Source organism: Squalius cephalus (assembly GCF_949319135.1).
Source record: "Squalius cephalus genome assembly, chromosome: 18".
Classification (NCBI taxonomy): Eukaryota; Metazoa; Chordata; class Actinopteri; order Cypriniformes; family Leuciscidae; genus Squalius; species Squalius cephalus.
This window is the reverse complement of record NC_137139.1, coordinates 27,718,703-27,735,481: the sequence shown is the minus strand read 5'-3', so window position 1 is coordinate 27,735,481 and position 16,779 is coordinate 27,718,703. Positions and strand designations below refer to the sequence as shown.

At 35.8% G+C, this 16,779-nt stretch overlaps 2 protein-coding genes across 2 annotated transcripts; both read right to left on the bottom strand.

The window, feature by feature from the left end:
• Positions 1 to 1,825: 1,825 nt before the first annotated feature.
• On the bottom strand, positions 1,826 to 5,400 carry hoxc12a (homeobox C12a). Its single transcript, XM_079848739.1, has 2 exons — positions 4,648 to 5,400; positions 1,826 to 3,907 (listed from the first exon to the last, which is right to left on the bottom strand). The coding sequence occupies exons 1-2, from the start codon at positions 5,231 to 5,233 to the stop codon at positions 3,669 to 3,671; spliced, it is 825 nt and encodes a 274-aa protein (XP_079704865.1). The 5' UTR covers positions 5,234 to 5,400; the 3' UTR covers positions 1,826 to 3,668.
• Positions 5,401 to 12,048: 6,648 nt separating this feature from the next.
• hoxc13a (homeobox C13a) lies at positions 12,049 to 15,999 on the bottom strand. Its single transcript, XM_079848415.1, has 2 exons — positions 15,191 to 15,999; positions 12,049 to 13,264 (listed from the first exon to the last, which is right to left on the bottom strand). The coding sequence occupies exons 1-2, from the start codon at positions 15,852 to 15,854 to the stop codon at positions 13,008 to 13,010; spliced, it is 921 nt and encodes a 306-aa protein (XP_079704541.1). The 5' UTR covers positions 15,855 to 15,999; the 3' UTR covers positions 12,049 to 13,007.
• Positions 16,000 to 16,779: the final 780 nt, after the last annotated feature.

Here is a 16,779-nt window from a genome sequence, read left to right as displayed (position 1 = left end):
TTTGTATACTAAATATTAGATAGACCTACAACTGGATTGAAAGTTGATGTTGCTGCTAGTAAAAATTATACAAAGGTACAAGTTAATAAAGTAAATAAATAAGAAAATAATGAAGTTTTAATTGTCATTTTTTTTGTTTTGAAGTTAATAATAACAAAAATCATGGCAGTACATGTAGACGAATAAAATAATATAATAAGGAACCATTCACCCCCGTCATTACTGCCCAATATGTATCGTTGCAAAACAGAAGATAAGGCCCAATTAAAAATGTTATGTAGAGAATGTTTATAAGAAATTTACAAAGACAATTCAAACAAAGAACATTATTAAAATAATAGTATTAAAGTATTAAAGTAATTTTAAGCCTGATAAATTACAAATTAGAACAAACTACACTACAATTTGCATTAAATTTATTCGTATTCGGCACATTCGGTTTGCCAATAACTTTTTTTAAGATGACCTTTTTTTAATCAGATGAAATAAGCGTGAAAGAAGGTCTTTTTTCCAGTGCGGTGTCAGTTGTAATTTCAAATATAGGCCTATTCAACGCTACCAAGCAAATGTTGGCACTGCTTAAATATAGAAGTAACCAAACCGCTGCATAAGCTAAATACTAAAGTTACTAGCACGTCATGACGGGCATATACACGTTTAAGGAGAGCGTTTATAAAACTACCCATTGTCAAGAAATATTTCTGCCTCTCTCTCTCATTTACACGCAAGTCTCCCTTTCACAGACATACACTCTCACAATCTTGTGTGCAGTGCAAGCGACGCCAGAATCGACTTCGCCCGTCTCTACTCGTCTGTGATAGGAGCAGAGCACTTAGTGAACCACATGACTACACAAGTTTTGTGTGAAGGGCACCGAGGTGCTCAATGACCTCTGAGCCGGGGAGACGAGTCGTCATAAACAGATTTGGCCAGTCTCAAAGTCAAAAGCGCCGCAAGCACATAAAATGCTATTGTTACGATTACAGCGCATTTGCTTTAAAGGAAGCCAATAGACTTGACACTAGCCATCCCTAAGATCCAGTTTATTTGCATCCTAGAGAATCATCAGTGATTCTCCATTCATAAAATGTAGTTTAAAAAAAAAAAAAAAAAAAAAAAAAAAAAAGTTACAACAATTTCATGTTACACGTTTGGTTGAACAAGGTAAACATTACAAGTTGATCCTAAAATTCAGTACAAGAAGTTCTAATTCCTTTTCGTGAGCAATTAAAAGTAGGCTATGATTATAATCGCCTATCAAAATCCTAACAATCAAAAAGAAAGCGCAATCTTCTCACACTAGATATTTCAGTAATGAGCAATGAAATAAAACGCCAAAACACGGTCCAAAACGTCTTTAACCATCCAGAGTTCCAAAATAGGCAAGCAAACTATTGCATGTCCAGCAGTTAGTCCTCACGGGGCCCTGTTTCGGCGTCTGATCCATTTATCCTCTAGGTGGATGTCTTTACCATTTGCAACCACTTGATAAACCATATCAATATTGTTGCACATGTGGCCATGTTGGCAAACATTCAGATTGCATTTTTAGTTTTCTCCTGAGTGTTAGAAACCACAAAAGCTTTTTTTTATGTCTTAACCTTATAGCTACTGAAATAATTAAGAGCCAATATTGTCAAAATAAGGATAATGCGATGAAATGTTTCTGAAAACGGTCGTTTGAGCGCCTTAAGTCGGCTTTCCTTCTATTAGAAAAAAGGTAACACATTTATCAGATTCATATAACACTCATAGGCCTTCCACATCACGAAATAAGTAAATAAAATGAAGTTTAAAGACTTTATTAATCAGAAACTGTAGGTTACACATATATGGATACATTCATGAACATTATTTACAAGACATTTTAATCGCAAGGTACAAAGGAATGCGACAGTGGAGCATTCACAAAATTACACAGAACAACACAGAAAAATTATACATCGGAGACAATTTCACAAAACATTTCAAAGAGGGGGAAATGTGACGATATTTTTTATATAGTTGTTGATGTCATTCATATAATTGTATTTTCTATAGATTCACAAAAATAGGGTTTAAAGCAAATGACAGTCGCCAATGACAGTCGCCAATCAATAACAACAACAAAAGAAAACAAAACGTAGCACCGACTTCTGACAAATTCCTTTATAATATAATAATAATAATAATAATACTAAATAATAATAATAATAATAATATAATACTTAATAATAATAATACTTACAAACGAATAAACTACTTTAGATTATACAAACTTTTAACCAGTTACGTGTCCATTTTAAAACGTTATTTTCAGTTTAAGGTGTTTTAAAATAATACATGCGCCTTTTGACAAAAAAATAGCCGGAAACATTTGCTTTTTTTACCTTCTAACTACAGTCATTATCATCATGCAGCAAATATGAACTATTTCACTGGCATATAATCCATGATCTGAGTAAATAATGTTTCTAATAACACAATGGTTCCCGCTAATTAGCAAAGCGGGCTCGTGAATATTGGGATATAAATCTGATCTCTTCTGTTCTGTATGATTGCTAGTTTCATTACAGTTATAAATTGATGAATCTTTTTTGTTTTAATTTACCATTGCACGTCTTAATATTACTTAACCATGCATTTCTCTCCCAGAAGCATTGTTGTTGTGAATTAATTAAGTAGACCTAAGCGAATATGTCCAAATAAGGCAGATCAAGGGACGAGCTATCGTTAATGGGAAATTTATGCTGGTATAATGCGAATATAATGGAGACGAGTTTAACGTTTTTCACTAGGTATATCAAGAATACATATTTTATTAGCAGGAAGTCGCGTTTATGCGGCTTAGCTGCAGGCCTACTAATTTACACTTTGGCCAATATCTAGTTGTTGAAGTAGGTAATCTGCTCACATTTGTCAGAATGACATTTCACAGGCTAGATCAAAGTCTATTCATAAAAGCTGTTCTGTAATTGCAGTTTGGTTCTCAAGGGCCCAAGATATGAGTTGGGTCACTAACTTTGTGCCCGTGACCGTGAACGTGCCATAGAACACGTGGCGATGACTGCGGAACGGAGATAAGACGTTGATGGCTTAACGCGTCTTATTGTTGAGGGGTTTGAAAGGCTCTTTCTTAGCGAAAACTGGCAAAATAAAAAAACATAGTTGGGAGATTACGAACAGTCAAGGATTCTCGTTGAGACAACATATGGAGTTTCAGTCATTTTTTTAAGCTTAGAACACTGATCATGGCACGAGTGTGTTATCATTTTAAAAGATCTTTTAACACTCCGACAATAAATATTTAGCGATCGTTTCAATATCATTAAGACTGATAAGAAAACATTTTACTGTCCAAAATTCTATCTCACAGCTTATATTTGTCTGAATTTCTAACTAGCAGTTAATTACTCAAAGTAACTAAAGTGAGAGATGACTTAGCTTTTTACTTTCAAAACTTAGACTAAAACGTTACCATGTACATGCCCACAATTGCTGGGCACAGACCCTCTTAAATAAACACTATACCACATAGTATAAGCAGACTTTTGGAGCTATCGTTTGGTCGCGTACCCATAAATGCGTCATAGGGCAAGACTTTCAGAGTAAAATGGGCCAATGGCAGATTCCCATTGACTAAATACTGCTGTTGGACTAGCATTGAGCAATGTATATTGTGTGCCTCCTTAGAAGAAGGACAGCGCCTGCTCCCTTAGTAACAGTCTCTTTTTCTTCATCCGCCGATTTTGGAACCAAATTTTAACCTGTTGGTCGCTGAGATTGAGCCTGTCAGACAGCTCCCTGCGTCGCTGCCGGGTGATGAACTCGTTCAGCATGAACTCTCCTTCAAGCTCGGCCAGCTGCAGTTTGGAATAGGGCTTTCGCTTCTTGCGGGTCCGGGTGTGCATCGGGTACCACGGGGCACCTAGAGGGGCATAGCACGGGTTGATGAGAGAGCTTCAAAACATCTTAGGCCAGCACATCAAAAACATCAAGCCACGTAAAATACAAATTTCTGGTGCATTTTATTTTGTGAGGCTGTTAATATGACAATGAGGCATGATTCAATGACAATCTGAAGTGTGATGCAAGCTGTCGATATGACGAATTTATCTGTTTACACAAAAAGAATGTCTTAGAACGTTTTACTGTTCTAGTTAAATGTACATTAACGCGGTAATTGTGCTTTTTGCGAGAACCCTACTTATTTAGCGGTTTCAAGGCATATTAAATGCACGGCAACTGATATTAATTCAGTTTACGAGTCATTAAAACAAACAGAGCAATTGCCATTGTACAAATCTGTTCTTCTTACTAACATAACGTGAAAGCTTTAGCAAAACCTACATATATCTATGACAATAACTATGCTTTTTAAACAGCGCCAAACATTGGCAACGGGATTGTTGAATTTTATGATGTTGTGTTTACTGGTTGTATAAATGACTGAGCGCTTAAACTGGTGAACGTGGAGCATTTTAGGGCAACCCCTAGTGGCCTTGAACAACCACGCAAGATCCATGTAGGAAAATCATAACAGTTGCCAGTGAATGCCTAAATAAACCGTCATGCAAAATAAAGAAATAAATAAAAAGCTGGAGCAAAACATTTGTACTATGTGCTTCTGTTGCCTTTTTCAGTTGTGATTAAAAGCGAGGGACAAACCTCCTCCACTGGCGATATTGCTTGCGTGGTTTCCTTGCGATATCAGGGTTTGTGGATCGCCTGCTGAAGTCTTTCCTCCTTCGTTTAGCACTGAAGAACTGGAGTCGGACTCCAACGACTGACAGGATGGCGGGTCTTGGGTCAGATGTTCGGTGCCATAATCATACTTTGAGAAGGTGCCACTGTTGCCCATCCCATTGTGCATCCCGTGATCAGACGATACTGATGTATCTCTCGCTCGCTCCTCTCGTTTGAGATTGTTGCTCTCTGAACACGGCTCTCTGGTGTTGCTGGAATTGCCATAATAACATTTGCTTTCCTCCAGTCGGGTTATTTCACAAGATCGATTAAAAGAGGGGTTAATGGATACGGGACTGCTAAAGTAAGACTGAGGATATCCATTGCACGACTCCGATGGATTCCACGGGAGAGAGCAAACATTGTCCCTTCTAGGGTACGAGAGAGACGGTAGCCCCGCCAGCTGTCCCCCTGAGGCTCTAAAATTCGGGAAGTAAAACCTGTCTCCAGTGTGGATGTTTACCAAAGGTCCCACAAACCCAGGATTAAGAAGATTATGCTCGCCCATTTCCGCGGGCCAGACCAACAGCTTCTAGTTTATTGCAATCTGACATTTAACGTAGTTAAACCTGGAGGTGCACCTGATTGGTCATCTCCACGTCACGTGCCGGAGCTTACTCGAACACTAGAAGGTACCACCCACTTGGTCCATTTCAGACAAAACAAAACATTAACTTCTGTATAACGGGTTTTATATGCTTTTTTAAAATACTATAAAATATCTTATTAAAAATGTAAAATCTTGTTTTTCTTTTCCCCTAGCTCAAAGGTTCTTAACTGATCATCTTTCACTTTCCTGTTTAGAAATATATAGAAGTGTCCCTAGCCTCGTTTAATCTTTATTACATGGAATAAATAAATAAAATAAATAAATAAAACACCTTTTCCCCACAAAGAAAAAGCTCCTTTCCCCCTTAAAGCAGAGGGTGATTTTCGCCATTGTTTTCAAACAAATTACGGTTGAATATAAAGATGTGATGTTCATCTTTTACAGGCTTGTTTTAAAGAAATACTGATGCTCAGTGCTGAACTCCACTCATATTTACTGTAGCGGGGTCAGCAGGTTGAAACCATTGGCTCCGTAAAAGAAGATGATATTCTATAAGATTTTTTTAAAAGACCGTAGCCTATTGAGATAATATGCTCTAGTACACCTCACATGAACAACTTTAACAGATACATCCTATAAATACTCGCAGTCAAACTCATGCAGAGTTGTTACACATCTCGCAATTCTTTTATTTGAATTTTACAAGCTGGCAGAGGGCATTAAAATGATTCTGCCGCTCCAAATACACCACACTGGATCACATTAATTGATTTTTGATTGTAAATATATAAAATACAAGCAAATTTTCCTCATATCAAATGCAACGCCGTGTCATTGTCATGTGTATTATTTGAGAACATAATGAAGCGAAAATAAAGATTAAGATGACAAAAAGACAATAATAACAGTACGCATTAAACCCTCTGTCTCACATTGGTGTTTAGGTAACGCAAAGTTGATATAAGTGCAAATTCAGTGTTTGTCCAATCTTTCAAGCCTTTTGTTTGTTATTGTATTTTATTTTCCAAGTTAATAATTATAAATAAATACACTGGGATTTTCAGCCTAAATGTATTTAGTGTCAAAACATGTTTTTGAAATGTTTTGAATTATATCCCTTTTTATCTCTGCTTTGGAAGTGGAATGCAAATAACCAAGTTAAAGGTTGTCAGATGTGGATACAGCTGTCATATTTACAATATTTAAAAACTATGTAATAAATATTTTTTTAATATTCGGATTGATATATACCGTCATAACATTTTTTTTAAAAAAATTTGTTTGCGCGTTTGCTTAGCCTCATGCGAACATGCTCATGCTGATATATATTTATGAAGGAGCAAATTATATTTGCCTTCATTCATTTTAAATCATTTGTATTTTCCTAGTTTATTGCACGAGTCTTTGAGAAACGGTAACTTTGCGTCTGCTGTCAATCTAAAGCTTGTGTCATCTGTGTGTGGGCGTGTTTGTAATTATGATTAGTGCAACTTGTGTATTTATTCGTTTATTTTTATTTAGTCTACTTTCAAATAAAGCGACAAAGACAAAATAACCACAAACAACTTCATTGATGGCGATGAGTATCTAGACTATAAATGCAGGCTATAAGGAAATCCGGTGTTCAGCTCATTACAAATATAACAGAGATCCAAAACAACCAAACGACTACAAACGTTGTCCTCTAAATTGCCCAAGGATTATTACATCCAAATTTGAGATACACGTGTGCATGTTTTACGGCTAGACTATACTCCATTCCAGATTCATGTATAATTAACATGCTATGTATACACCACATGCAGACACATTTTAAATGCTATAAGAAATTTTCTAAAATGTCAGGACTTTTTTGTTTCTATAAATTTAATCACAAAATATGAAGCTATAGAGACATTTAGTCACTTTACTATTCACTACAGAGAAAACACTCATGCTATTCAGTCGTGCCATTTTCTTAGTTACTTCTATTCAGTTTTTTGTAAAAAATGTTGCATTATATCCACCCAAGAATAAAACAGAGTACAACAAATTGTTCAAAGAGTAACTTCTCACACTGGGAATGAATGACATTTCAACAACTTAATGTAGTCAAAAAAAAAAAAAAAAAAAAAAAAAAAAAAAAAAAAAACATAAAAATAAATAAATAAATATTCGCCTCAACCTACTGTCTCAAATAATATCGCTTAGACGTCACAGTTAAAAGATTATATTTTCTTACCAGAAGGATGGCCAAAGTTGATATCTCCCAAAATCTCTGGAAAATGGCTAAAATAGTTGTTAGTTCAAGGTCAGTGTCTAGTGCACTGTCTGCGCCGCTGTGAGATTGCTGTCTTGGAATCTCTTTCCCGTCCAGACAGGGCCATAGCGTAAACAAAGGGCTTTTTATTGTCTTTGATTTTGGAAGACAGGTTGGCTTAGTGAAAGCCTTGCAGTAAATGTCCTCCGAGGCCAATTTCTTGAGGAAACAAAAACGTATACATTAAAATGTGAATTAAATGCAAAATCCCTGTTCTTAAATACTTGTTCTTAAATACTTTAACTCAATTTGGAGAAAGGATGAATGTTTGATGATATAATTCGGTATCCTAATAGACTTTAAAAATCCAATACTATTAATAACGCTAACTACAATAGTAAATTAAAATATTGACCAAGACAATAAAAACACAGCTTTACAAGACAACGTAGAGAATTAAAGACGCAACTTCCATAAAAAGTGTGTATGATGATCACACAAATTTAACTAAAGCGTTTGCACTATTGCATGTATCTTTTTTTTTTAAATAACAGGTAGAATTGTTGATTAAATTAAGTAATTATAAATTGAGCTTAAACAAGACAATAGTAGCTAAAGTGATTAAACAGAAATCAGGATGTTCGTTGCAACACTTTACGGCGTTTAAAAATCGCAAACCTGACCTTTCAGGTTTCTGTTTATATATGTATATATATATATATATTTCATTTTTTATTCTATATTTATTTATTATTTTACTTTCATGGACTGTGCAGCTGATAATATTCTAAGTTTATAAAATACAAATAGAAAAAAAAAACATGACAGATGCAAATCTGGTTCACATTGAAGAGATGCAATGCATCTTAAATATTATACATATCATATAATATACAGCATATATAAAATAATACATATATATATCATATACATGTGGGAATTAAATCAGCCGCACTAACCAAGCAAGACACTAACTTGCTTCCTAATCTACAGTTTTCAAATAAACCTGGCGTTGTGTATTAGAAACATTGTTGGATCTTTGAAGAATTGCTTTTGTTCCTCTCGTGTAAGGCGCTTCGGATAAAAACATCAGCTAAATGCATAAATGTAAAGGTTTAATCAACACAACCCATAATCATACAATTCAATGTGTGTCCGGTATGCGTAGCAGGCCTTTTCGTAAACACTATAGCAAATTCATCAAATATGCACTACAAATATAGCCTACATAGGCCTATTACTAGTTTGTTAGCTACCTTCTTCTTAAACTAAACACACATACTCAGTAAGAGTACGTGTGCCAGACTTTAATGTAAAGACCTATGCAAAGCATGTGTCTTCGTGTTGAGTCTACACTGCTCACTTCCTGATATTTCCACCATACGCCACCAGAGGTTATCAGCCCCCTTTCTGCTCAACCAACTGATCTCTCTCTCTCTTCACATTCCAGCTGCTCAGTTTAGAACCGGCGAATAAAAGAAAACCCTACGTGAGCCCATATGTTTTGCTGAACAGGCCTTTTGCACGGAACATTTATAATTTGAGTAACATATCCCTTGAAACCATGTAGTTGTGAAAAGAGTTTATTTATATATTTATTTTTCTCAAATTCGGTGTGAGTGCCTGCTTTAAAAATGGGTATGTATGCATTTAAAAAATATGTATAAATATGTGTTATATTTATGTGTGTTTAAATAAATTTGAACAGTAATATAAGACAATGGGCATATAAGTGCAACATCGTTTATTGTTGAGTTTACAATTAATAAACCAATGCAATGGTGAGAGTAAGAGCAATAATTCTAGATAGATCCATAACATAAATAATCAAATGATCCGATTTCTATATTAGAATAACACCTTTTGTCCTATGCAAAACCTGCAAGTGTTATTGTAATTCTAGTCAAAAAATACAACTTTTTCTATAATTTTTTAATAGCAAGAAATAGAGCCCAAAACCAACAGGTTTGAACTAGCCTGCAACTAATTATGAGAAATAGGCTACAGTTGTTTGATCGAGTTAATAATTTGTATTCTAACTTTAGAAATCCAACAATTTAATAAATTAATTTTCCTTCTTTTTTTTTGCTGAGAGCATAAATGATGAAATAATTACATTCGGCAATAAATTAAAGAAAACAAAATTGTAAAGCGTGCTGTGACGCTCACGTGAGTAGGAAGAAAATATATATTTCGAAAAAGTAACCCCCCCCCCCCCAATTCCTCATAATAGTTTTGCGTATTTTGAATAGGCCTTGCGCCTAACCAGACAGAAAATGGTAGCTTGACAGAACAAGTGCATCAATAAAAGACCATAAAATAAATTCATATCGTTCTATATTTATAAATGACCCTCTCATTTCCATATTTAAAACACCAAGGCAATGCGCACATTCACTACAAATAAATAAACTAGCCGTACCTTTTGACGTGACCCTGCGGAGGATGCATCTCTCGATATTTGGTAAGAAGTACCCATCATTCCTCGGCGCGCCTATGGATAACACAAGATGACATCTCTGAGCACTGTCTTTTGCAGACGTAAATGCACTACCTGCCTTCGTGGTCAATATAACCTACACCTCATGATGAGAGAATACAACCACTGGTGGTTTAAAACTTACACGGGAAAGGGATCGCGGAAGAGAAAAATGGTGTAAGTAGTACAAGACGGGGGACTGAAAACGTACAGTGTACATTTTCACAATGACAAGGATATTGGATAATCAGAGCATTTTCCTTTTTTATGTATTTATGGTATGTCATTAACTCTCGCCGTCTAGACAGGGAAATAACACCTTGTTTGCCTGAAAACAAACCACGGGCAGTGGTGTCCAGCCCCTCTGTTTATTATTCACAAGACTCTGTGATGTCAAGGTCAAAGCGACTGCATAGTCATGGTCAAGGGTAACGCGCGATCACGTGACGTTAAAACACACGGCTTAAGTATCATGCGGTTAACATTATATTTATCTGTTTTCAAAGTAACCAACTTCAACTAAATATACTGATTATGCTGATAGTTGACTGATGACAAGAAAGTTTTACCAGTTACAGCGTGTGTGCTTCATACGTGCTAAGCGTTCGTAAGCAATTATTTACCAAATTAGCTACTTATTTTTCTTATAATGCTTCTTATATTTAAATAACTCATATATACATCTACTACATAACTCTGATATACATTTAATAGAATTCCTTATTTCTTAGAATTTTGACAAAGGTGAGTTAGCGACGCCTTGTAAAAAACAACAACAAAAAAACCCTAACTTTAAAAACAGATATTTGTATAAAAAATGTAACACTGTAAAAATGTATATGATCAATACGTTATGACAACATATGTTTTTACATTGTTTTAACTCAAAATAAGTTAAGCAATTTTAATTTTGAAGTTATACAAGATTCAACTAATTTTTAAAGTCAATTTAGTTGCGACTTAATTTAAGAAATGACTTAAACATCCAAGTTTATTGTACTTAAAAGTTTACGGCAGCAATTTTTGTTTTTACTGTAAATTGGATGTTGAAGCATTTAAATATGCGTTAACTATACACTGCCACCAGCATTACATTTAAATGGCGTGTTATAACAAAAAATATTTAAATGTTCACATTTTACAGTGTTTCAGACAGCTTTATTTACCAACTATTGAAAAATCAATGTAATATTACTAAAATAATAATGTTATTTTAAAATGAAATTATTTTAAGCAATCAATGAATGTTGTAGCCTACCTCCGACCATACCTTCAGAGCCGAACGGGATAGTCCTCATGAACCAGTACCAAACTGTTTAGAACAAACTTATCTGAATGTTGTCGTGGCATATTCATAGTGACATTTCATTGAAGATTAGCCTTCTTTCACCTTTATTCTTCAAAATTAGTAAAACTGTAGTACGATTATAGTCCGAGTAAGACATACGGACCCTTGCTTAAATTGAATGATATAATACTGAATATAATATAGCGAAGAATTGCATTATTAGCCCTGTAATAAAGTAAATAAACACTATGTCTAAATCGTTACATGTAGGCTAAGTGTGTTGTTTGCTTTATGCATAAGGCATATAGTGGAAGCCCACTGCGCGAGTATTCTGATTCAAATGATATTCAGCACTGACTTTAGAGATTCATGTTTTTAAAATAGAAAATGTAAGAGTCAAAAGTTAACTAATCATACTAGACATTTCCCCAATGTTATTATCTTGTCGTGTCACCAACATTAAGGTTGTGCATATTTCTTACGTATTTTAAGCAAGCCCGAGTCTCGTGTTGATTAATAAAATTAATTTTCGCAACGAAAATACAGGCATTGCGCTTGTTCCCTCACCCTATACTGACACACAAACATTCAATCTAAGAGCTCATTTGAAAACTCTCACTAATGAAGAAAGACGGAAAGGCAGATATGCATCTGAAGCGGCCATAAATGGGCCATGCACCGTTGTCATTGATAATGCATTGATTAACAACAAATATGTACTCAACAAATTCCATTGTCATTTTTATTTATGAAATATGTCTCAATTCATTACTTTAGGAATTGAACACCACAATACAGTTCACATACTGCACGAAAAGAGATACAGACAAGTTGTGTGAACAGCTCCAATGCTTTACGATACACATTTCTATATAAAAACAAAAAGGCTGTGCATTAATGTTTAATACTAAATGATTTTTAAAAGCTTACAATCATTCCAGTTGCATGGCAGAGTCATATCCTTCACTGCTAATAGGGACACATACAAATGATCTTGAAACATTCCTTTTTTTTCCTTTTTTTTTTACAGACCTGTCATACGCAAAATCGAAATTAAATAATAGAAGCATTAAACTGTACAGTTAATATTAGCAGCCATGGTTTACCCTCGGCATTAAAAAGCAATGTATCCCACAGTGAACCATTTAGATTTTGAAGTCTCGTAGGCTCATTCTAGCAAAATCTTTTGTCATCTCCACGAAATACGGTTTCTATTCGTGACTCAGTTCAATATTTGCTATAGCCTTTTGAGAGTTTATACAAGTCTTGATTCATCCAAAGTGTCCGATTGTTTTTTGTTTTTCTCTCTTCTCGTGCGTGTTGAGCCCCTCGAGTGTTTTCTGCTGGTTGGCTTTGACGGACATATGAAGAGATGCAGAAGGGTCGCGTCTCCTTTCATTTTCAGATGCACGTAAACAATGTGTCTCTTTGATATTTGTGTAATTTTAAATATTTATTATTTATATATGTACATTCATAGAAAAGGACGAAGTTGAAATGTTTTTTTTTCTTTATTTTCACAGTTTTGTATCATATGCCCAAAAAGCCAAAGGGTGAGCGGTTATGGTACTGTGTGCATGTTTTAAATTAAATAAAGTGAAAGAAGACAGGTTAGGCTTGAGGCTGCCCGGATGTTCTTCATTCATGATTTCTGAACAGAGGTAAATATCAGACTTTCTGGACGGAAGGATATAAGCTGGCGGGAGACAAAAGTACGAAACATGCATCAAGTATGCATGTGATTATTAGTCTTGGATTTACTGACAAACTTTTTCTCCTTCACTCTGCGGTTCTGAAACCAAATAGTAACTTGGCGTTCTGAGAGGTTGGTTGTCGCAGAGATGCGTCGTCTCTTGTCTTTGGTGATAAACTTGCTTGCTGCATACTCCTTTTCCAGTTCCTTCAGTTGTAGCTTGGTGTAGGGAACACGCTTTTTGCGCCCTCGCCGATAACTGCTGACTTCCGGCTGCAACGGAACAACATCTGAAAAACAAAAAGTGAATGGAAGCATTATTATACTAGTGGCACTGGTGAAAGTTTTGCTCAGTTTGACACCATGGGGAAACACTGAGTTATCTATTTAATAAAGTATTTAATTGTCGCGTCAAATTATTTAATTATCTGGGGCCAATGTCATAAATGAACACATAGGCATTTATGTTCCTATTGTGAGTTACTTTATCGAATCAAAAATAATGTAAAAAAATAATATTAGCTACTAATATACTACTATACTACTATATATATATATATATATATATATATATATATATATATATATATATATATATATATATATATATATATTACAGTAGGAAGGATATTTATTAGTCTGCGTTATGTAGGCTAGCGCTATGTAAGTTATGTAGCCTTTTTTCCAGCATTGTTAATAGTTTTTTAACCAACACTGATAAACTGACAACAATAAATCTTTCTCGAGTAAAATTTGGATGGATGGGGTTTGTGGAAAGACCCAATCATCCTCAATTTGAAGTATTTTCAAAATTGAGGGTTTATGACAGGTGCTTGCCAAACAAATAGGCTACTCCTCAGTTACAATACAATATACTGTTATGTAAAATCACGTGTATTTTTATTATAATGTAACTACACTGACACTCAGCAACATTCATTTCCCAAAATCACTACCTCACAGTGGCATAGTAAAGATAAAATAAGGTGAAGGATATTATAGGCTCATCTGGCAGCTGAAGCACAGACACATTCAGATGTATTCTATGATTTTCTCTGTCATTACTCTGGTACAAAACATTTACACAAGACAGATGCATGTCAACTGCCCTTCTTTCAGAAACGTAATACTGTCTAACGGATCAAAACAGACTTTAACTGTAAATAACTGGTTTGGAAATGATAAAAACAGCATGTATAAAAACAACATGAAGTACTGCATTAAAAAGCCTATTTTGTTATATCCTTTTTTGTGTGTGGTTATTTTAAAATATATGCTACCTGTGTGTTACTGTGACGACCTCTGGGGGAGGGGGAGGGGGGGGATTGCTAAACGGGTCAGGGGCGTGTTGGTGGTGACAAGTATTCACTATAGCCACTATAATGCGACAGTAGCCTATACTGAGTTCTACCTACATAGTATTGGCATTTTGTAATTTTACTCCACAGCTAAAATCAATAACTTGACTACAGAACGCCAGCTGCTCTTAGAAAAAAAAAAAAAAAATGCTGCTCCATGGAATTCGTTAAATGTCAATAACAGGTTGCGGGGCACCACTCCCGATCACTGCTGACAAAGATTTATATGCGTGGTACAAATAAGACCTTTTATTATCATATTATTATATTATTATACGGGAGGAGCAAAGGTAGGCAATATTGCCATACCCAAGTTCCAAATTGCGTGACTTTCCTGTCTTAAGAATCCTGTGACTCAATAATATCTGAGTTAATATATGACTATCCTCTGTAACCAGATACGTCACTCAAACATTGTAGCCTACTATTTTATGTGAGAGGGAGTAAATAAAACATATAGGCTATTCTAAACTCAGTCTTACTTGTGTTTAGGATTTGCTCAAATTCTTGTTCTGGAAAGCCAATTGAGCATTTCCCAACTGTCACGTGCCAAAAATGAATAGAACAAAAATTGCACATTTGACAGCTTCATGCAGACTTTGTGGGTGCGCAATCGTAATGCATTATTTAGAGGTTTAAGTTCAAATCTCTTATCAACTGATGACTTTTATTCAAGCATATATATCGAAACATTTAATTAAGGTGAATACTCTGCATGTTCAGTTTACAGTTGGAGAAAAAAAAAAAAAAAAGTATAGCTATGTTATCATAACAGGAAGTCGTATTACCCCTGTTATGCATGTTCTTTGATTTTTTCATTTTTGAATGGTTTCACAAGTGTGGTAAGACATAGCCTACCTGGAAACGGAGATTTCCAAAGATGAGAAGACTGTGTTTGCTCCTTTGAACAGTACACCTGCCCATCCCAGCCATTCGACAGAGCCCAGTGTTGATAGCCCTCCATGGGGATCAATGCATCGTGACGTGGCTCGGGATGCGCGCTAATACTGGGAACCACCGACATGTCTAAATATCCTGGAACCGCCTGGTACGAGCTGGCAAAACTTGGGTAGAAAGCAAACTCTTTTGCCCTGCTGGAGAGCTCCTCCGTGGGCAAAGCGCTGCTCGTCTCGGCATATTTTTCTGCTGGATGGTATGAACATGGTTTCTGCTGCAAGTTCACGTTGTGCGAGTGAGATAATCTGCAACCGTAGTAAGGGTTTCCAAAGGGGTAGCCGTAACTCAGAGAGGCGCTAGATGACGTCTGAGGAGCGGGACACTGTCGCCCGGTTTCTGGGGAAGATATATCCGAGTACACGGATCCCTGGTGAGTCGCTATGGTGCCGGAATGCCGCCCCAGCGCGGGGTGTGAAATCAGTTCCCTGCAATGAGTAGCAGGACAATTCCCGCTCAATCCTTCCATAATTTGGCTTTTATTTTGATTATTTTCATTCGGGCTTTTTTCATACACGTACATCAAGGTGTCCGCCCAGCGTGGATGCAGGACCAGCGAAGTCGTCATATCACGGGCTGCCGATGCTTTTTAAAAGTCGCCTACTCCAAGACTGATACCTCATTTCCAACTACATTTTACGCACGCGCATGCGCACGACTATATCCATGTGTCCAGTTCATTAAAGCGCAGGCACGTGATATGCTAACTAGCCCGAAGAGACTGGATTGTGGGTGGGAAGAATAATCCCTTTAAACAACTACTGGCTCACGTTTCACGCCTGGCTTCTAAGGTTTTCTGTGCCCAGGCATTGGCTAAGAGAGTTAGAGTCAGTCATTCTTAAAGGGGAAGGCTTCAAGCTAAGTGGAACGAAAACAACCTCAACATTTCTGCCGACAAACGTCTGGACACTTAGCAGTATGCACGGTTTCATTATTTAACCTCCTCCAGTATCAACATTCTGAAACGTCGCATATCTGTAACAACATATAAATACATACATGGGCTACAAAAAAGCATACATATATTCTGTAAAACTCTTTATTTATGAATTAGAGTAGCATATAAGCACAGTGCACATGATTAAAGTCGTATTAATTCAGATATTTGTCAGTTATTTTATTGCAATAAAAGCAGCTGATCGTCATTAACCTGTATGAGCGGAATCGCTTAAGTTGCATTTTCAGAGAGGGAAAATACCAACATGATCTCGTTATTTACTATAGGCCACGTATGAATTAATCTTCTGTAAAATCATTTTTTAGAAACAAGTCAAAATAGATCAACAACACTATAACTAATAATAAAAATAAACAACCTGCAAAAAAAAAAAAAAAAAAAAACGCTCAGGCAGAATCAAACACATTCTACATAGAGGGAAAAGGGTATTTGTCATTTCGTGTCATTTTCATTATGAAACTAATGGCCTGAGAGAATGTCTCATTTGCGAATTGTTTTTCAGCACTGTGTATGCTTTTGTCGAACTTATAATTTT